Source organism: Diuraphis noxia, unplaced genomic scaffold, assembly GCF_037042655.1.
Source record: "Diuraphis noxia isolate RWA-SAM2 unplaced genomic scaffold, SU_Dnox_SAM2 contig0004, whole genome shotgun sequence".
Taxonomy (NCBI): Eukaryota; Metazoa; Arthropoda; class Insecta; order Hemiptera; family Aphididae; genus Diuraphis; species Diuraphis noxia.
Genome location: NW_028301714.1, coordinates 72,390,830 through 72,413,712, shown reverse-complemented (window position 1 = coordinate 72,413,712; position 22,883 = coordinate 72,390,830). Strand labels below are relative to the sequence as shown.

At 34.6% G+C, this 22,883-nt stretch overlaps 1 protein-coding gene across 2 annotated transcripts; it reads left to right on the top strand.

Moving 5' to 3' along the window:
* The first annotated feature begins 5,750 nt into the window (after positions 1 to 5,750).
* LOC107163043 (uncharacterized) lies at positions 5,751 to 21,979 on the top strand. Of its 2 annotated transcripts, XM_089226515.1 has the most exons (5): positions 5,751 to 6,058; positions 11,608 to 11,745; positions 16,195 to 16,492; positions 20,499 to 20,631; positions 20,831 to 21,979. In XM_089226515.1, exons 2-5 carry the CDS (start codon positions 11,631 to 11,633, stop codon positions 20,984 to 20,986), a joined length of 702 nt encoding a protein of 233 aa, XP_089082641.1. In that variant the 5' UTR covers positions 5,751 to 6,058; positions 11,608 to 11,630; the 3' UTR covers positions 20,987 to 21,979. The 2 variants fall into 2 exon arrangements, with proteins under 2 accessions (XP_089082641.1, XP_089082642.1); XM_089226516.1 differs by lacking the exons at positions 5,751 to 6,058; positions 11,608 to 11,745 and adding an exon at positions 14,608 to 14,835.
* The last annotated feature ends 904 nt before the right edge of the window (positions 21,980 to 22,883 follow it).

Below are 22,883 nucleotides of genomic sequence, written 5' to 3'. Positions count from 1 at the left end.
TGTGTACTGTTTTTTTTTTTTTAACAATATCGTTTATGCACTGTATAATAATTTGTTTGAATTTAATTTCCCGATTTTTTTTTAATCAGTAATTATATGAATCCGGAATTTCCGCGTAATGTGTATGAGTATCACAGACATACAAAAAGGATCTCGATCATCTTCTATATTATACTGCCGGTCTCGTTAGAAAATTATAGGGGCAAAACTAATATGAGGTCTTGTTCTACACACACGTGGCACGCAACCGTGCATTGCATCGAAATGCTCACATTAATAACTACTTTATATTTTTACGTTCAATACGGGTTTCTTCTTCTACTTAAACTTAAAAAAATATATATATATTTTAATGTTCTCGATTTATGGCAATTCGAGCAGTTTGAAAGTAAAAAAAACACCTGTATTTATACAATATTTATTCCGTACAATTATAATGGTGTGTGCAGGCAGTAGCTGCAGCAGTGCGTTTGTATGCCAGAAATTAATATTATAATATCATCATAAATTATTAGTACTTCATCCGTTATTAGGTCAATAATTATTCTTTATGTAATAATTTAAAAATTTTAAACAAAGAAAACACGCGATAAAAAAATGTGTTGTTCAAACATCGAGTAAAAAATGTATTTAATTAGATAGTAAATAATATTTGGATACCTTAGATACCTTTATATAGAATAACAAAATCAGTTAATATTTAAAAAGAACAAATATTATCGTTATTTTCAAGTACTAGAAGTTTGTTATAACAATACATTGTTTAAAACTTTGAATTTTACACAACCGTTATGACAATAATAATAACAATAACATAAAAGTTGAATCAATATTAAAAGTTGTATACAACTACGGATTTGAATTTTTCAAGAAATAAACTTTTGGTAGGTGAACAATACAGCCATTTAAATTTTTTTAACAGGGTTTTTATTGCTAAAATAGTTATATACCTATATATACACTATAATACAAGTTTAGTTATAGTCTAATGATGCATAGGATCATAAAATATAATTCATCGTTATTTTTAAATGGCAGTGTAAATGTCTCAGTATTTAATTGTCTTGAAAATCCTAAAAATACCTGTCTTGTGAATTTGAATATTCTACATCAGGGCATTTATAAAGCGCTGTTACACCACCACACCACAATATATTCAATTTCGTAAAGTATTTCCTCTTAGAACGTATACCAAACTGCCAAATTATTCGAATCGATAAGATTATTTTTTAACCCCACCACATATACAGTTTGCAATGCATGTAAAATTATAACTTTATTTAAAAAAAAAATACATCATTGCTTATTAATTTTAAAGAATTTAAATTTATATTAGGTATGTATAGTATTTTTGTATTGGTATATAAACTAATTATATCTAATTTATATAAGGTCCTAATTAATAATTATTTAAAATATATAGATACAATATGTTATTACCGATACGTTACGACTTAAAATTCGATAAGTGTCATAATAAAGATAAAATATAAGATATGTTTATAATTTATGCACCTGCACTTTACATGTTTCATATATTCACACTGCAGCTGTAGCTGGCTTAAGATTTCTATCAGCGACTTTAATATACTTTGCTTACTTTCCTGGACAGTGAAAATAGTCAACAAATTAATTCTAGATATATTATATTGCCGTACTTGAAATTTGAATACTTATCATTTACCGCAATCGTATATATTATTTAGTGGAATTATATTTATCATTATTTTTATTATGAATATTTATCTATTTCACTTAAATTTACTTACTACTAAAACTAAAATGTAAAATCATAAAGGTGTATCTATATATGTATAATTTTATCCTTTATTACAAAATGGTTTCTGGCGACTTAAATGCTTGGCCAACCCTCTATTTAAAAACTAATTTCACGATTTTCCACCAAAACAGCTATTTTCAATTTACAATAACATATATAAAAGTTAATACGTTATATTACATTTGTTTATAATGTTAATAATATGTTGTAGTAACATCATTTTGGAAACATTTATCGTATATATAATATAATAAAACTCAAAAGTTATCCCTGTCCATTTCACCCTATTATTGTTATTATATATAGCGAGGCATTGCCCGACGGCGACGACGGGCGTTCAAGTCACTATATAATATAGACCTGATGCACGCGCCTTCGTTAAGTACGTTGTTTAATGAATAGGCGGTGGTGGCGGTCAGTGTGTTTTATTTAAGACTTCATAAAAAACATCGACCATTATTCTCAGTATAAATGGATCCAGCGTTAAGGGTGGTCGGTCGGGTGAACAAACTAAAAAAAAAAAAACAACCCATCACTAGATGACCATTTATATATCTTCTAATTATATTCTAATTTTAAATCATCATTTATCTTGATAAAAAAAATGTATACGTATAAAAAAACCTCAACCACCGCCCCGCCGGGCTTTTCATGTTATAGGTATATATAGAGGTAGTTTTTTTTACGTATACCTCTATAGGTACTCTTCCGTTAGGCAGATGCATTTTGAACATCATAAAATATTCGAATGTTGTATGAAGTAATGAGAAATAATTGTTTGTGTAAAATGTTTTGACAATGAACGCGATAAATGGTTTTACGTTTTGTTTAAGGGTAAATCATATCAGAAAGTATTTTTAAATTAGAATTACATATTGGAAACAATAGAAACAACCCTCTCTCTTTTTTGTATTATTTATCTTATACGTCCCATATCACACAAACAAGATTATTTTCTACTTGAAATCAAAAAAAAAAATTAGGCAATTTGGGATGATAATAATATTATTGCATGAATGTTTATATTTTATATAGTTCATGAGAAAAAAAGTTTTATACATTATACTAAAAATGATTTCAATTAAAAATAAAACTAATTATTTAGTTCTGAAAATATACATTAAAAAATGGCATGAACATTGTATTTTCGTATCTTATATAGATGGGCATTATAACCGTGTTGGTTTTTCTAGAAATCGAACAATACAATATTTTTATATGCTGCAAAGGTGCTAATGGAAAATTGGAAACGACAAGATCGTTATTCATATCAATTATGTTCGACCCTGCAGGGATGGTGCTATAGGAGCCAAGATATTTACCTAAGATTTTAAAATCGTTTTTTTGAACAATGGTGGTTATAATGTAGGTGGTAGGTCCCCGGTGGGTGAAATGTATAGGTATATTGTATTTATTGATACATTTCTGTTACCACCACTTTAAGGCAATTCCAAGAACTTAAAGATAAGTATTTTTTTTAAAGAAATCAATTTATAATCCCAATTATAACGCCGGCATTGTCAATTGTCAAATTTATTATTATTATTCAAAAAAACACTTGTACACACATATTGAATGTATCAAATCATCATATATAGTATTACATTTATCAACCGATGAATTGATTTTTAAACCCATTTACTGCAGTTAAGCAAACACATATTTAAATATACAGTTTAAGCCAATGATCATAAAAACCAAAAACGACATATCAGTGTTCGATCAATTATGGTGGACACTGGACCTTTTCAATTACCATTTAAAATGCTAATATCGAACAGTATAATTTAAATAAAAAACCAAAAGAGTGGTAATAGAAAGTAATGGAATCCGTTTTATATATTAAATAGAAAAAAATCTGCATTATTCAAATTCCGTTGGCTTTTAAAGTAATATAAAAATCCATATTATACTTATTATAGTTATTAGTTATTATGTATTTAATGATTGTTCTATAAATATGTAATTTATAAATATATAAATAAATAATGATATGAATGATATTTTATTCTGTAAAATTTTGTTTTGAAATTTGAAAACACATACTATTAATCAATTAATATTTCAAAAATATGCAATTCGTAAACAATATTAAAAATACATTCCTCTGTAGCTATGCAACATAAAAAATCAAATGATCACATTCGTCGATCCTTTTCTTTTAAAATACTATATTATAATATATTTGAAAATTTTACTAAAAAAAATACAAATATCTGAATTTGTTCAAAGAACAGCAGATATTAAAAAATGTACAGTTGTATTCCGGTACTAGCATTTTATAAATTTTAATTTTTAACAACCATATTATTCTTTTAAAGAGCATCGTGTCACTTAGTACCGTTCAACTTGTTAGGAAAATTAAATTAATACTTAAGCGTTTTGATAGGACTAATCCGCTGATGCCTATACCTGTTATCTATTTCTGAGTTTTAAAACCGGTCTAAACGGTTGCTAAAAATGATCTATTTACCGTTTATCCAAAAATGATCTATTTATCATAAGAAGCGCACGTCGGGCGTGAGGTTGTACCTACATGTAAACAGGTTCCGTTTGAATGATTTCAAAATTAAGCTTCAGAAGTTATTATATAAACAGCTTAACAGCATCTCATCTTGGAAATAAATTAGAATATTGATGGACATTTATGATTTGTATTTACATTTATTTACATCGGCTTAATAATATATTAGTATAAATATAATATATTTTATAAATCTAACCAGCGTATCATACATATATAAACACGGCAGCAGCCTGAGGGGCCATATTATATTATATACTTAAATCGAATAAACACATTTATAATTCGGTAGGTGTTTGTTGTCTATTTTTCAAATTTCGATTTCCTCGTCGTGACGGATATACATCCACGATAACGAGTTTTTCGGATATAAAACAAATGGGCCGACTCGGGTTTCACGTTTTTCCGATAGCTGTGGAAGAAGACGTGGAAATTCGAAAGGGCAAAAAAAAAACGTGAGGCGTTTATAGAATTCGCGTTCCCGATCGGATGGGACCCGCGACGACGTATAATATACGGTCCGTCGCACCGGAGACTTTGATGAACGTCGACGCAAAACGCGTTTTTTCTCCGACTTCGACGTATGTAGAGCAAAGCGATATACTACACACACACACACACACTCTCGTCGCATATATGAGTATATGCGTTTTGCGCGACCCGTGCTCGCGGGACAAAGGATTTTCGCCGGTCGATTCCTATTAAGATACACTTACACAAACACACTCTTAATACATTAAGTACCTATAGTATACATATATATATATATATATATATATATATATATATATATATATATATATATATATATATATCGAGACGGTGGCGGTGGCCTTCGACGGTAGTCTGGTAACCGGAGGCATGGTGGCGGCGGCGGCGACGACTAGAGAAGTGCACCGAAAAAACGACCAAAAAAAATAACCGGTTGGCGTTTTAAGTTCCCACGAGCTGCTGTCCGCCAGCAACAGAGTGCTCGATGCGCGCGCGCGCGTAAGTGTGTGCGTGTGTGTGTGTGTGTGTAGTGTAATAAATACTCGTCTCTTGGGTCGTTGTTTTTTTTCCGTGCGTACCATTCTTTGCCGCCGCCGTAGCCGCCACCCGGCGGCGGTGGGGATGGCGCGTGCCTTCGGTGTATATGCCCGCCGCGCGCCGCGTTTCCAGGTGTCCGGTCGGGCGCGCGCGCGAGCCACCGGCGGCGTCGGCTCGGCAGTGGGGATGACAAGAGCCGCCGCCGCCGACATGGCCGCGCACTGTTCCCCTATATACTATATACATAACGCTGCTATTATGCATATCAATATATACGTACATATGATCTATACACATATATAGACGCGAACTGCAGCGGCTCACCCCCGTCGGCGTGCCGTCCCTCTCTCTCTCGCGCGCGCCGTCCCGTCGAATAGCGTAAACTCCGCGGCGACACGACACCGGTGCCCCAACCCCCGAACACGATCAGTCGCGTTTCGAACCGCACACGTACACGACGCTCGCTCCCAAGCTTACCCACTCACGTCCAAGCTTCACATCCACACGCTTCACGGTATCATAATAATACATTTTGCTATCATTCGTCTGAAGTACCATCGTATAATAAAGGTTTGCCTAACCTCTATACCAGCAAGTACCGACGCCACCGGCTTTAGCTCTCTCTTCTCCACTGCAGCTTTAGCGGAGTTTTCACGCCGAGGATCGACTTCAACTCCGACGAATAACATCGTTATTGTCGTACTGCCGATTGTTTTTCTTTGAAGGTAAACGATTTTATTCATTTTTTTTTTTATATATTATCATATTTTTTCTTTATTTTTGTTATAATTATTATGTTTATCTTTTTTTATCACATCAATTATATGTATATTATTACGATTTACGATTACTGATTAGTAAATATTATATTGAACTCTTGTCGTATTGCTGAAAAATCTCTTGAAATTTAAACCGTTTATATACCAGACAATCTCACAAAAGTATTAATAACGTAATAAAATAGGTTTTTAAAAAGTTAAAAAAAAAGAAATTTAATTTAAAAATTAATAAAAATTTAAAAATTAAATAACTTTAGTTTTCAATATTCTCCGATCGCATCTATTTGTACAATTTATTAATAAATATCTTAAGCTAAAAATTATTTCCACATTTTGGTTTATTAAGTTTTCAACAGTTATACCTAGTAGGTAAACGCTATTTTCAAGCTTTTCCGAAAAAAAAAAATTAAAATATACGTAGATATATATTTCAAATCCGTATTTAACGGTCAATTTGATGTAAAGTCCGTTACACAACGATAAGTGACTAACCCTTTGATTTGGCGTCACATTCAATAAGAACAGATTTTGCAAGGGGTATCCGCCAAGTCAATCGTTATCCCCCCCGTAGTGAAAAAAAATGTCGAGTTTCTATATTTCGTACAGTGTATTGAGTCAACATTACGAAATTTGCATTTGAATAAGTCTTTTGCGAAATTTTTAGTATTTATTTTATAAATCATAATCATCAACCTAGTTATAAATAATTTTAACCTAACCTATACTTTTATTTGTTTCTACGTATTAAAAGTCTACGAGATTTAGATATATTTACGATAAATGTGTAATTAATAACAAAAGTGTTTGTACGTGGTTTTCAAATTTACCGCCAGTCAAACAATTATAAATCACTCAATCCGACCACGACTCCCCCCTGGTATATTGTCGGGGCTGGTTTGTCCTCCAGCCGTGGTTAATTCTACTTGCATCGCCGTCGTTACGTTTTGTTATTATAAATTTAATCGCTCAGTATAAGCATACCCACTCGTACCAACGCGCCGCGTTAAACGGCGGCGGAAGGGTGGTGATGGGGAGTAGGTAATATACATCGAAAAGCAATTTTTCAGTTTCCGCTTCGCACGGGTTGTTTTTACGCGGCGTATCCGGTGCACCGCGCTGCAGTAAGTAATAACTGGTAGGTGTACCTACCTACTCGGACGGGAACGCTTTTTCACTCGACGCGGGGAAAAAAAGGGGTACCACACGTACGCGTCCGGTATAATATTTGTTTTATTATTTATTTATTTTATTATATTGTGTGCCCGTTTTACCGTGTACGGATTTAAAAGTCGTATATACTTAGGTATATATAGAGTAATCGTATACGTATATATATATATAAGGCCGATGCGGGCCTACCGAACACGTACGCGCGGGAGCGAATAAATAATGTCATGCGTGGTCACGATCCCGTATTATACACACACGTCATATTATATCGTATCGTATATTATTATGAATTTATTTTATTTTAACGCGAAATTTACAGCTCCACCAGGTTTACGACGAGTAGGTACCAACTGCGTCGTCCTGTATAACAACAACATATAGGTGCACACTCGGCCACCGGGTCTACATACGCGGATTTCTTTTTATTTCGATATCATGCACACCTATTGTATACAATGCATATATTCTGGTATACGATCGATAAACTTTTCGTCTATACGGGGACTAACAATAATATCAACGCGAGTTTTATACGACGCACGTGTGTGTGTGTATAGAAATGTGGAGTAATATTATTATTGTAATATACGAAATATTACGCATTATCATAGTCGTAAAACCCACAAGAGTGCCTACGGTGCGCGAGACGGCGGTTTCACGTTTGTCTAGCGCCAAATTCAAATTTTATTGGCCAATACGCGTCGACGACAGTAATAACAATAATAATAATACATATTATATTTTTATGCTATATCACATTCGGATTAAACATCGCGGTCCGGGTCTCGTCGACGACTTTAAAGGTGGCAGGGGGGCACCGGTAATCCGTACGTCATACAGATAGCTTGTACGACGTGTCGTTAATCGTCCGAGTAATTTGTCATGTCGCTGTAGGCTCTATGTGTGTGTGCGTATAATAAGTGGCTGTTCCTTTGTGCGCGCACAATGCGGGTTCGGCTCCTAAACAGAAGACACTACTATTATAGTTGTAGTAGTTTTACATAAATATATTTGTTTTTTTATTATTATTATTATTATTTCATTTAGCCGTAGATCGTTGCAATAATAATTTATCTTTATGTGTAAATTACCCGTGTGCGTCCCGTATGATATATCACGCGCACACACACTTCGAAAATACACACAATATAGCCATATAGTATTATTACTGTTATTATTATCACCACTGTAGGTATTGTTTATTATTATGATTATTATGCATCTACCTATAATACGCGCCACGATAATATCATTTTGTTGGCCCAAGAAAACGCGCGACAACGGTATCGTGTGTCACAAGCAGCACGCGCGTTGGTACTTAACTGGCGGCGACGGGTGAGGTGAAAATAATGCATAATAATAATAATAATAATAATAATATAATATAATATATACATCATGTCCTTCGGCAAACATATTTTAAGGATACGGGATCCAGACACTATAATATGCGTGTTTCATGCTGGTACGCGTAAGACGTTCGGTTATGAATAACAAATATATAATAATGATCGTATACGACGGGCGACGGCGGTATACTTATAATATATATTATGCGCGTATAGTACTTACTACGTACATATATAAAATAATATTGTCTATATTGGGTTTTTGGGGTTACCGTGCGCGTGTATTTGAGTCAACACTTTTTTTCGAGTCTATGCAGGTAGTCGTTATGCTAAACATGTAGATTACCATTGTTGTTTGGCGTCCTACAACGGTTGTCGTATATATATAGTCGTCCGATTCCATTCGCTGCACGACGTGGATAACGTTAATTGTAACAACTATAATAATATCAGGTATATATATTTAAAAAAAAAACGACCAACGTAGGTACACTGTAATCTCAATCCATTTTAATTTCACGACAATGAATTATACAACAATTTACCGAGTAAAGATTTCTTAATATACCGCGCGCGCAATTCGAGTCTACAGAATTACGTTCGCGCGGACTTCCTACACCGACAACAACCCTTGGATAGATTATTCCGAACGTTGAACAAAACTATGCGCGTATTTTTTGCCGCGTTTCGCTGTCTATAATATAGTTGAATGATAATCGTCGAAAGTGCACAATATTATTATTATCTATTTATTCTCAGAGTATTTTTCATTCGTGCTAAGTCTCTCAAATCTTGTGCAACACATTTTATTATGTGTATTCTTATTTCTTATATAGGTAATTCAATCGAATTCAGTCACTGCAACGCAGTGTATCATTTCAATCCGTTAAAATAATATATCGTTCAATTTTTCATATTCCACCCCGTTTTCAAACCTCACACCAACATAATTCTGCACAAACAAGTGGACACGCTTTTTATGGGCCCCGCCGATGAGCAGTTCCATTTTCAAACCAGTCCATCCATAGATTATAGAGCCTACATGCACGAACCCGTATGCAGCAGAACGGAATTATTGTGACATAGTCAAATCGTTTAAGTATATATATATATATACTTTTATATGATATAATATTATAAACCCATCGCGAACAACAACCACCCTTGCAAAATGGGAGACACGCGGGGTGATGTGCGCGAGTTTTAATGCACGAGTGTATATAGGTGAATAATTTCTCCCCCCAAACGGTTTCTGTATATATATTTAGGTATAGTATTATATACTTGTGACGCTGCTGCCGTTGGTGCGCGCTGTAGAAAAACAGCGAGAGAGCTAGGAAACAGTGGTGTGGTGGGGGGAAACGGGGCGGCAGCGTGCGATCGCACTCGAGCATGAAACTGGAAAAAAAATATAATATCTATGTATATACGAAACCATTAACCAACCCTCCATTATAATAAGCCCTTTACGCACGCACGCAGGCACAACCCCCTGTAGAATGCGTCTATAGAGAACCGGTTTTCGAGGGGCGCGCACAAATCGTGGGTCCATCGAAGTGTGTACGAAAAGAGAAAAAATTATTATGCATTCGTATATTATAATATACGGTACCTTATATTTTATGTATAGGTATGTATAAAAAGCCGCGGCGCGAGAGTTATTCAACCGACCGCGATCGTAATGATATATATATATATATATACATGCATATTCCGACGAATTACATTCGAATAAAAAAAAAACATGTACCGGCCCGACAGCGGTTTTCGAGCACACATTTATAATATTATTATAATCATAAAATAAAATATTATAATAATAATAATAATATATACATTACATACACGATATACCCGTATATGCCTATAATACGTATACTTATAAAATTTCGATTTCGATTAATGGTGTGGGACGGCGTTATCGCCTAAGAGCGTTCCGATGAATGAACGAATGAAAAACAATACGTCACCTTATTATCGTACGACGTGTAGATGAAGACCCAAAACTATGATTAACGTAGCCAAGCTTGTAAAACCAGTTAAATCGTTTTGAAAACGTGCCGCGACCAATTATTATTACTATATTGTTTCTAATGGCTTTTATTTTTCAAACAAACTGACGTTTACATGTATACGTAGGTACAGTCCTCGACGACGGACTTGCCGACAAAATGCTATTGTTTAGTTAGCGATAAGACGCGCGTAATGTACATACAAACGATATATCGAACGCAAAGCAATCATAGTACTTATCTTTAGTATATATTATTATTATCTATGTAGATCTTACGTATATATTACGTCGTGCGTGTGTTTGGAAAGTTAAGATACTGTACCGTGTGGTTTGGTATATATTATTATTATTACTGTTTAGGTTACAACCACGATCGTATATATATATATATATATATATATATTATGTATACTATTGAGGGTTGATTGGAAAACTAGTAAATCGATTATACGACCGTCGTAAAACCACGCAACGAGGGTAATATATACCATACTATTATTATAGTAGACGTATTATATACATGTATATAGGTGAGCGCTAGCTACATTGCAGCTTGCGCAAAGCAAAGCAAAGCAACAGGCACGGGTGGTTAAAGCCGGGCGATTTTATTTTGTTTATCAAAAGCAGATGCGACTTGCACGCGTGCATATATAATAAACCTCTCGTTTATCAGTACAAACATTGGAACCGAAGACGGCGACAATAATAATTAATAATCCAAACCGGTGGTGGCGCCCCGGGGAGGTGGTTGAAACAATATCTGACCCTAAAAACGAGGCTTCATATATGCCGCAATCTGACTCCTAGTACAATATTTTATCGTGTATTCTATTTCAGTACGACATCGTGGCAATAATATGATATTACTAAATTACCTTAATTATCGTATATCATATTATAATATTACGTGGTGTGCTATTCTCGCGGTGTATTAACGTAAGTCTTATTTCCATTTGTTTTAGGTTTTATCACAAAAGGCTCTGCAATGATGAGCCTTGGCGAAGAACTGAAATCCACCATGCCGTCATTCATGCAATTCTGCTCCAGAGTTGACCAAGGCAACGTACAGGAAGACTGGTGGACCGCCGGATCCGACGCAGGTATGAAGGGTCGACAATACTATGATATAATATTATAATTTTTAATAATTCATTGTAATGTGGTACGTGAGTGTGAGTGTATATATTATACGTGCTGTACGTGGTAAATATAATATTATATGGGTGTATTATCTATGTGAAAAGGGGGAAGGGGGAGAGGGAAACAAAAATTCGTTACAGATTTGTCGTTTTGCCGGCTATAACACACAATAACGAGACTAGAGCTCAACCGCCGGAACTCGGGAGGTTTGTGTTTTATTTTATTCATTGTTTTGGTTCTCACACACTAGGAAATGAGTTGTTACAGTGTTACGCAGACCGTGAACATTTTGCCTAGTTTCCCCACGCACTGTGCACTGCATGCAGAGTCCTCGTCACTGCTTGGGGTTGAAATATTCGAATAATTCGCTCAGGTGCGGAACAATTATTTTACTCTGCAGCAGCAACCCTTCTGTATAGTACACCTATATATGTTTTACGTGTCCGACAGGGTTGCGCGCATTAAATCGAGATTATCCGTGTGTACGGCGTGGGACTACATAATAACGTCATAACCAGTCCGGAAGTAGATTCGGTTCGGGTGAAATTATTTAATTTGACGGTTGGTCAGTTTTTCGGCTCAGGTGGCAGCGCCCACTATACTATGTTGCAACTGTTGTATTGTTTATAGCATTTCATTTGCGTACATATATATAATATTAAAGTTTACAACTAATGCGCGGCATATATATATTATTATATGATGTATATATGGTTTGGCAAAACAAACTGCACTATGTATATATTATATATGTATAGGTGCTGCAATATATATTATTACGATGTTATGACCAAATGTGCACGTCAAGTCCGCGAAATGTCCGGACCATACCGTTACCAGACAGATCGAGAGGGTGGAAAAAGGTGAACGCCTTTCATTAACGTCTTTGGGCACCATATGTTGCGTGTTTGCGTCGCGTTACCGTTCTCGTCTAGTCTAGGGAGACCATATGGGCTATATATATGCACGGTCTGTTCCCAAGGAATTGAAATATATGTACGTCATATGGTCCATGACATAAGGTGTATGAATGCTTGCGAGTAACATATATAGTAATATCTACTTTATATACCTTCAGAAAAAAAATCGTCTACCCGCTAGACGTTATATTGTTTTCCATGTTTCTATTGATCTCACGTGTATTATTATACTACGGCAGGCGGCCTATGTCCGAAACTTATGTATAGGTGCCTATATACATATATAATGCAGAGTAATTATTACTATAACACTAAACACGCATTGCCTGATGGAAAAGTATTAAAGTTTTTGAAAATGTTTTTCGTACCATTTAACATCATTCATGAATAAAGTTAGCTATGAGTTTTTCATCGTTATCATTTTATAAGCGTTTACTTCATTTTGAGTCGCAGCATGTACGAATATACATACTTTATAATTTAAAATTTTAAACAGATTAGTGGTGTGTAGTGAAACGTATTAGTACCTAACAAAATATTGCAGGTCTACCAAGTTTTACTCGTTTAAACTTTATATATATGTAAACAAATTTAATACTCGTTTGAAATTTGATTTTGTGCGTTTATAATATTCTCAAGAATATATATTCTAGTGAACGTATATATATTCTAGTTCAGAACATGAAACTAATTATGTATGCAGTCATTCAAAAATATATAAAAACTTATTAATAACAATAATAAGAAATACGAAAAATATTAATTTTTTGAAAATATTGTATTGTATGGACTTTGAATTATGTAAAAACAAAAAAAAAATGTTTTCTGTAATGATAATACTTGTTTATATAACGATTGTTAAAAGAATCATTATATATTATAAAGGTACCTTAATTTACGCACAACAAGGAATAATAAAGTGGGCAAAAATCTCAGCGAATGCAGTATTATATAATTTTGACAATAATGTATATAATCCATTAATATACGTACAATATATTATTATTATTATTTATTATATACATATAATATGTATTGGTGTATTATAGTGCACAATGTACTTCTACAACGTATATATACTCACACAAATTCGATACCCGACGGTTTGACCCGATTGTTTTTTTTTTCGATATAATAAATTATTTTACTCTGGACACTCGTAAATGTACCATCACGTTGGAACCACGTGAGGTCCGCCAAGAAAACATATTGTCTACGAAATATAATAGCGGACGCGAACGTGTAACTCCGGTAGTGCACAGGTATATAACAATGATACAACGCGGCCTTACGTAATCGGGGTGCTCGGTCGTTTGTGTGTCTATTGTCCGCCCGTCTCTTCTTTGCGCCCCTCCCGGAGTGCTGAACATCACGAATTCCCTTGGGCGAAGGGTATCCCGACGCGATTTGAAAAAATAAAATAAAATTTGTTACATTTGCCCCTCCGATGTGTATAGGTAATATATTTTATTATATAATACCTGCCTATACATTATATTATTATACGACGAAATACCGTACTTAACCGACGTTCTTTGTGCATACGTGGTCGGAATCCCTGTGGCAAACTCGCACGACGCACACACACTGGCAAATACACACGCACTCGCAATCGCTCACACACACACGCACAACCCTATAGCCCTATATCCATTGTGCGCCGCCCAGACCTTTAGGCGGCTTTGCGTGTGTACGCATGTACCTTCAACATCCCCATTCCCCGTGTGTGTGTGTGTACAACGACGGTGGTGGAACGTACAGAAAAAAAAAACTGGTTTAAGACACAAAAGGTTATACCTATATAATGCCTCGTATACCTGGCGAGCGATGTTCGTACGATAAATGCGATCTCGAAATTCTTCGGTGCCCAAATACCTATTCGCCGTTCGTACCCGATCCAGTTTCGTACCGGCCATCATATTGTCCGCCGGTACGTTTGCCTAGTTCGTTTTCGAGCGCGCGGTCGTGTAACAAAACCGGAGAGAAACGCCGAACAAAGCTCTGCTCGGCGTGTTCGTATAGGTATACTTCCTATAATATTTATAATAATAGTAACATAACATTTGGCAATTATGGAGACTTCAAGTAGTCCGCCGCCGTCACCGACTGATTCTACTTGTCAACAACGGGGTGAGTGTTTCGAAACGCGCTTCTGCCCGTGCTCGTGTGTATGTATTGTAACGATAATATGTAAATCGCCCCTGCACAATATCATCATGATATTATAATAATATATTGTCTATGGTCCGTATTCATCTTATCGCACGGCGATTTCCACCGACGGCGATATCGATAAATTACAAAATTTGTTGTTGTTGTTATTATTACCATTATATAGGTATTTATTCCACCACTATAAGTACATATATTAATAAGATAATAATAATATAGTCCATACCTATTGGGGCCATCAATATTAATGAGTATAGTAATATAACTGGACGATAATATCTGACTACGATTATAATCAAAACCAGTTTTCGTCCGAAATTAAACTGTTCGCTGGCGCGAACAGTCGCGCGTTGGAGACGTCGTCTTCGTGTATACATAACGCCCGTCGTCGTTGCCGCCTCACCGTCGCGTACTTATATTATTACTGTATAATAATATTATGTCTATATCGTTATAACATGTATTGTTTATCATCCCGAAATTTTTTTATTCAAAATTGTTTAACGGATGTTAAGTTCTTATTTCACTCCGAGCCCGAGCATCGTTTCAATGGAATGAAATAGTTTTAATAATAATGAAACGAGAATTCGATGTCGAGTGTGCCTATTGTTTGATGGCAATATAGAAGAAGGGCCGTGTTAGCGTTTCCGGTTTTATTTTCACGAGCGGACTAAATAACCACCGATGACGACTCGCCCCGTTGTGAAAAACTAAAATATGTAGGTACACAGTACTCGGTGCGTATTCTTGTGCGATGGGGGGGAGGGGGGTTGATAGCGAGGAAAGCGGTTGCCTAATGGAACGATGACTATATTATATTATATATTATAAAATAAGTACACATCAACAACAACAACAACAGCCATAATAATAATAATAATAATGATGATATATATACTTAATCGGTCGGTTTGTATGCAAATACACACCGCTCTATTATAAGCCGCGCGCACACAAAACGAGAGAGATAATGCGTGTAGGTATATATGCTATACTTACATTATAATATTATAACGACAATGGCAGTTCTTATCGTTTGCGCGTGAGCTCTTCAAATTTGGTTTTTAATCCTGTTTTTTTTTTATTTATTATAACTGAATTATACATAAATATATAATATATCATATATGTATATTGTGTACATTATCTGCGTCTTACTACAAATTATAAAAAAACATTTCAAGCATAATCACTCACACACACCCATGTTATAATGTATGATATATATAGGTACATTATACGTATTGTAATATCTGGCAAATATCGACGCCGTTGTCCTTACCTCTGAAAATAATGTGCATTTTTTTTTACTTTCAGAAGCGTTCGCCCACAATAACAAGGAAGAATGGCTATCGGACTCTGACAGTCAAAACACGATTATTTGCAGCACGACCAGCTCGTCACCCGGTCCCTCGTTGGCATCTACGTCCACCGGGGGTGGCCAGAAGGCCGGTTCGTCCAAGGCCAAGCAGGGCAGTCGGTCCAAAGACACGCCAGCCGGACAGAAACCCGCTCAGGTGGTGGCCAGGCGGAACGCCCGCGAGAGACGCCGAGTGCAGGCGGTCAACTGGGCGTTCGCTAGACTCCGAAAGGTCGTTCCTCTCGAAGAAAACAAGTGAGTGCAATACCGTTATATACCTATATACTATTGTGAAAAACACAATTATTGCAATATTATTAATTATTACCTATATACATATCGCGTACAAACTGGGAGATCTGGAATATTAATCGATTGTTTTTTGATTTTTCGATTGACGGTGATTTTTTTCTCTCAATATTTTCACTGCAAAACGCAATGTCCTCGTGAAAAGTTTTACCACATAATAAAAATAATACTTTCACTCTCCGTAAACAGAATTATTTCACTGATATTTTGCAACTATTAAACGTAGATACGTAATTTATCACAACCATAGAGACTAAATAATTCGAGCAAAATATCGACATTATACATAATAATAATGTATTAAATTTTATTTAAGAAATATTATTAATATAATTCCAAACTCTGTGGACTGTGATATACTGGTTTCGCGTTGTATACCGAACACACAACTCAAATATGAGCCCTCCGGCATGCTCTGTGATACTCATATATTAAACGATCGATCAAAAAAATAAAATATATATATATAGGTGAATTGACGTTTTGTGCCAACTGCTCATACATCATAATTCATAATATTATACCCTTTTCTTGTAAAAAAAAATACAAATTTTTACATCGTCTTAGAAGAACACGCCAAGTATAATAAAATATGATAATATAACTTATATAAGCAATAATTCGATATTGATTGCATTATAATGGGAAGGTTATGAAATTAACAATTTATGAGTTTCACAAACAAAACCAAAGATATATTGTTAAACGTATATATTGATGTATAGTTTAGTTGAATCGATTTTAAATCACAAAATTAAATCTTGAATTGTGGAAAAATTAATTGAAGATTTTTTTTTAACTCCCGCCGTGTTCAATAATATGAAAGCAATAACAACGAGACCAAATTACTCTTTTCGGTTGCGTGTGGCACAACGATGAATTTTGTTTCAGTGACAGATACTGTCAATATGATAATATCACTATTTATACATTATACTACTGTAGTAGTTGTCTCAAGTGCTTGGAAGGCATTCAACGGCCGGCTGGTATACCTAAACATGTTATAATAATATAGTCACATGCATCCTCTCGTGTATCTAAACCATAACAGAATATGCTATAATATGTCTTCATACTTATAGTAGTTATAACATATTACAATACCTCATTTTTGTTCTCAAGGTCCTCCTAATCGCCGCGTCGTTAACCCCCGTCCGGGCACTGTTCATGAACCGAAATGTTTGTTTAAAAAAATTAAACCTTCCCTTCCGACCGTTCACGCAACGTTTAGACTATTTTTAGATTATATAATCTACATTATACTATTGTATGCTCTGCATCGGGGCTGTAAAATCCTTTCACGGTATAGTGTTTCCAAAAAACAAATCCTGCAACACGTCCCCGGCTGCGCATTATCTCGGAAACTCTCGGAAGTCCGTAGTTTGGGTAGACAAACGATTTTCTTTCGGTATACGCGGTTATCATCACACACGGCGGGTACATGTGGAATGGTGGATATCCGGAGTATTAGTGTAATGTTTAACGACCGAAAAACTAAATAATATATATATATATATATTAACTTCATCTAACATCCACATAGGTTCTACACCGAGTCGTTTAAATATATATTATACTTGAGAGTTGAGATTTAAACATAGACCTGCGCATACCTTGATAAAATATGATAGCTTGACAATACTCTTGAGAGTAACGAAAAATTCCACGTAACCAACGTCACTAATTATATATTGGCCATCTTTGATTTATCGGAAACAAATTTAACGATTCTGTTGCACCCGGCGAAGGCGTTCGATCGAGCTGCTGAAAAGTTCTCTCCCCGTCTCTCGCCCGCTGTCAACGGTATATTATGTAAAAACGGACGAGATGTATAAAATTATAATATATATTATACGCGTTATGCGCATAATAATATAATATAATATAAAACGAGGAACCACCGGACCGCCGCCAATAATAAAACATTAAAAAAAAATAATAATCATAAAAACTGGTCGTAATAATTAGTGTTAGCGTGCGGCGGCAATTTTATACAAATATAAGTAATAACGTCTTCTCGGGCGGCACTTGAGGTCAAACTATGTACGACGACGGCGACAGGACAGGTGATGCGGTGGCGTGTCCCGTGGCACGAGCCGCCCAAAAACCAAAAAAAAAAAAACCAAAAAAGCACCTGCATCGAGACGCGGTCGTCTTCGCCTTCGTCGTCGGTAGCAGTTCGACTCGTTCCTTCTTCCTTGTCCTAGTCCTCCTCCTATGTATAATATTATATTATATACGCGCGCGTACATTATACACCTCTATATAGATAATAATATGTATATATTATGACCGACGACCGAATCGTCTACTCCTCCGCTCATTATTAATAATAATATTACGCTGCACACACACACACACACACACACGTCTCATCAATATTTTATTATATACCTACACGAGACGTGTGCGCCGGCCAAGAGGAAGAGATTAAAAAACATTTCGGGTGGAACCGGTACACCGCGGCGGCAAATGTACATACTATTATAATATTTTGACCAGCTTTTCACTCTCCCTCCGTGCCGCCCCTTCGCCGGCGCCGTTGTTTTATTTTTCGGCAAACTGGTTTTTTTTTTTTACACTTACTAGTCGTGTGCCACCAATGAAAGAATCAGATAAAAAAAAACACAAAGCAACAGGTGCTTCTGGACCGCCGACACCAGTCAATTATTATTGGCGATCGCACCTACTTTACGACGTCCGTATTAACGTGTACATATATACATATATATATATATGTGTGTGTGTGTGTGTGTATGTGTATATAGATATCATATATATATATGAAGTACATAATATATATACACACACACACAAGCTTAAATGATGCGCGCGTCCGGCGCGTGCCTTGCTCGATTTTTGTTTTAATAACTGTACACGCGTTTTCCGTCGTCCCCGCGGCTGATGCCACACGCGGATTCTGAAATTACATCAACAACCCCTCTCGCCGCTACGTCGTACGTGTGACTACAATTATTAATCGAGCTAAAACGCTTAATAATTAAACTATAATGCAACAGGTAGCCACTGCTTGATTCAACAGGTAGACAATATACACTCGGCACAAACAATTTTTTTCCGTATATTTTAATTCCCGGCGTAATCGCAGTTATATTTTTCAACTTAGGCGCAGCGCAAGTCATCTCGATTTGCCGTTTATAATGATGTCTGTATATTATATATGGTACGCGTGCATTAAATTATAAGTTTAATCAAACTTTGCGGACTATCGAAGGTTGGGTTAGAATATTCTATAATCAATGCCTATATACCCCTTTTATTATTATTATTATTATTATTATGCATAATCTTCGGGGTTTTTCAACGTGTGACAATCCGAGTATATTCGAGTGCGTCGATATGTGGAAGGTGCAGTGTTGTATATTGTGAATAAAATATTATAAAAACGCTAATATATAATTACAAATATAATTTAAGTCACATGTCGCTAATATCGCGCGCGTCTCGGCCCATTTGCGTGCTCGCGCGTCGTGCTCGTCGTCGTCGTCGCCACCGCCGCCACAGATGTTGTTTCCGCACCCTCGTTAGGAACTTCCTGTGCACCAGAGCTGCGTCGTCTCGCGTGGCACTTACTTGACATATATGTATATACAATCCGTCTGTGCTGCAGCCGCGAGTATCTCGTATACCGTTTCGGCAAATCACTTTTTGGGGTCAAAAACGGGAAAATGTGTGCACACTATTTGTATATTATTATATTTACATTCGTGCGTATATAATATAATATCGCACACGTGTATATATTATACATATTATATCATAATAGTCGTCTCGCTGTTTTATGCGTTATAAATGTAATATGTATGGTAAAAATCTAGAAAAACGTTATACCTATATATATAGATATATTAGGTATAAATATATATTTAATATATAAATATATATATATCCTAGACACGAAAACTATAACGTGCTCGTTTGTTTGTTACAGAAGTAAGAGAATGAGCAAAGTCAAGACACTGCAAATGGCCATCGAATACATTAACCAACTGCAAGGTGTCCTGTCTTTGCAGAGCCCTGCACTGCAGCAGCAGCAGCAGCAGCAGCAGCAACACAATAATCACGTGAGTATATTGCACCGATACGCTATATTATATGTAATAACACAAAAATTAAATGCACCTTATGAATTGTTTCCCTTTATTTTGGTATATTATTCCTATATATTTTCACGTCTGAGATCCCGCCGTATTACACGATAATGCGATATCATATATTTTTGAAACTTTTGAATAAGTTGTTTGAATTTGTTTGTTCTTATAGCCCGAGCCCGAACAATTACAACAGCATCATCAATTGCTAACGACGGCCGACATCAATCTGTTCTCCGACATCCAATACAAACTCGAACCCGGCGAGCTCCAATTCCGCATGCCTCCCAATTTCTACACCCAATTACTGGCTGACAATCAAAATTGACTTTGAAAAACTCCGTGTGATTTTGTTTTCTATAAAAAAAATTTCATTCATCGTGTATAATTATATTTTTATTATTATATTATCATTATTATTATTATAGTTAAAAACAATAATTGTCTACGAGCTTAAATCAATGGAAAGTCCGTTTGTTTCTTTTATTATTATTAACAATATCATTATTATTATTATTATTATTATTATTATTATTATTATTAGTAAATGATATTTTGTTTTTGTCGCGGTAAATTTTCTTCTAAACATGTTATTGCCACTTTAAAGCAGATTATTATTATTATTATTATTATTAAGGTGGACAAATACTGTAATGATTACGAATTGTTTTATTCGAATTTCAACATTCATTTTTTTTTTTATATATAACTTCATAATATTTATTATGTTTTTGTTAACTTTTGTTATAGTACATTTAAAGTCTAGTCATTACGCTTTTAAGTTTATCACGATTAGGTACACTTTTTTCTCTTTTTGTTTAATCATCTCAAAATAACATACATAATATCATAAGTTATGATTCATAACATGACGTGTATTATTTAAATCGTACCGTATATGCTTATTGATAAATTATATAAAGGTACTATTTTACCACTTAGGTAATTTTTTTACATCAATGAAATTTTAATTATTTTTTGTACTCAATATATTATGTTTAGCAAATATTTTTTTTAAGGTATTTTTATAACGAATTTTGTACTTTTCTAAAATACTGTTACCTACCTAAGTAAATATATGTTAGGCTATGACTATCGACTTATTGAAATTGCTCATTTTAAAACCACGACGTTTACAGGGATAAAAGTTTAAATGTTTTAAACGATTTGTTAAATTATATGTAATTTATGATGCTCCTGTCTGTACAAAGGACTATTGTATTATATTTAAGTGCCTTATTTCCATTTTAGTGTTAAGTTTAAATTGTAAAATATTTTTTTCTATAAAAAAATATATTTTTTTTTTGTACATATACCAAAATGTGAGTTAACCATTTTTCTACCCAGTGCAGTTTATTTCCTTATTATAACCTGGTCTTAAACGATGATTTACCTTTTTAGGATTTAAATGATTAAATATAGAAAGATTCAACATTAGCAAACATATAACTATATCAGTATAATCTTTGTACGATCCGTAAATTAATGTTCTTTTGCCAGCTTAGTAAAAAAATCCAATAAAATATACTGAACAGCCTACTGATATATAGATTAAACTAGATTGTGCCAACTGTGTAATTGGTTGAAGCGATCGGCCGCCATTTAAAACTAGGCCAATGTTCGTTATCACTTGAGTTTATAAGATAACGTAAAATGATTTTTATTTAATATTTTGTGAAAAATAATTATTATTATTTTCTGAAATCTAAAATAATAAACTATAATCGTAATTTAACGTCTAACCAAATAGTTTAACACTTAAACATAATAATATTATTAAATATTAATTGAATCCAGTATTACAATATAATAATAATAATTAATAGAAAAATAAAAACTATTATAAGAATTTATAATAAATTATATTGAAAAGTTACATATTAATAAATAAAACAGTCTTTGCCAGCTTTTGTCTCTTATTATTATCAATGTTGAATACGTGTGATAAGACCCATCGGCCTCTTTTTAAATGGCGGATGGTAACTTCACGACATATATTATATTCCACCGTATATGGAATCGTATTCTATCCATTAGATGTACTCGTCTCAAATATTTCAGTTTTTACAATCAAACATAATATTGAACCTTTAACCGTCAATACGTTCATCGCGTCACAGTTATAATAACTAAAATAGGTATAATGTTTTTTTTTGATCGAAAGATAGAATATACATAAATTATTTTTATTGATAACATTTTCGATTATCTTTCTCCTTTAAGCA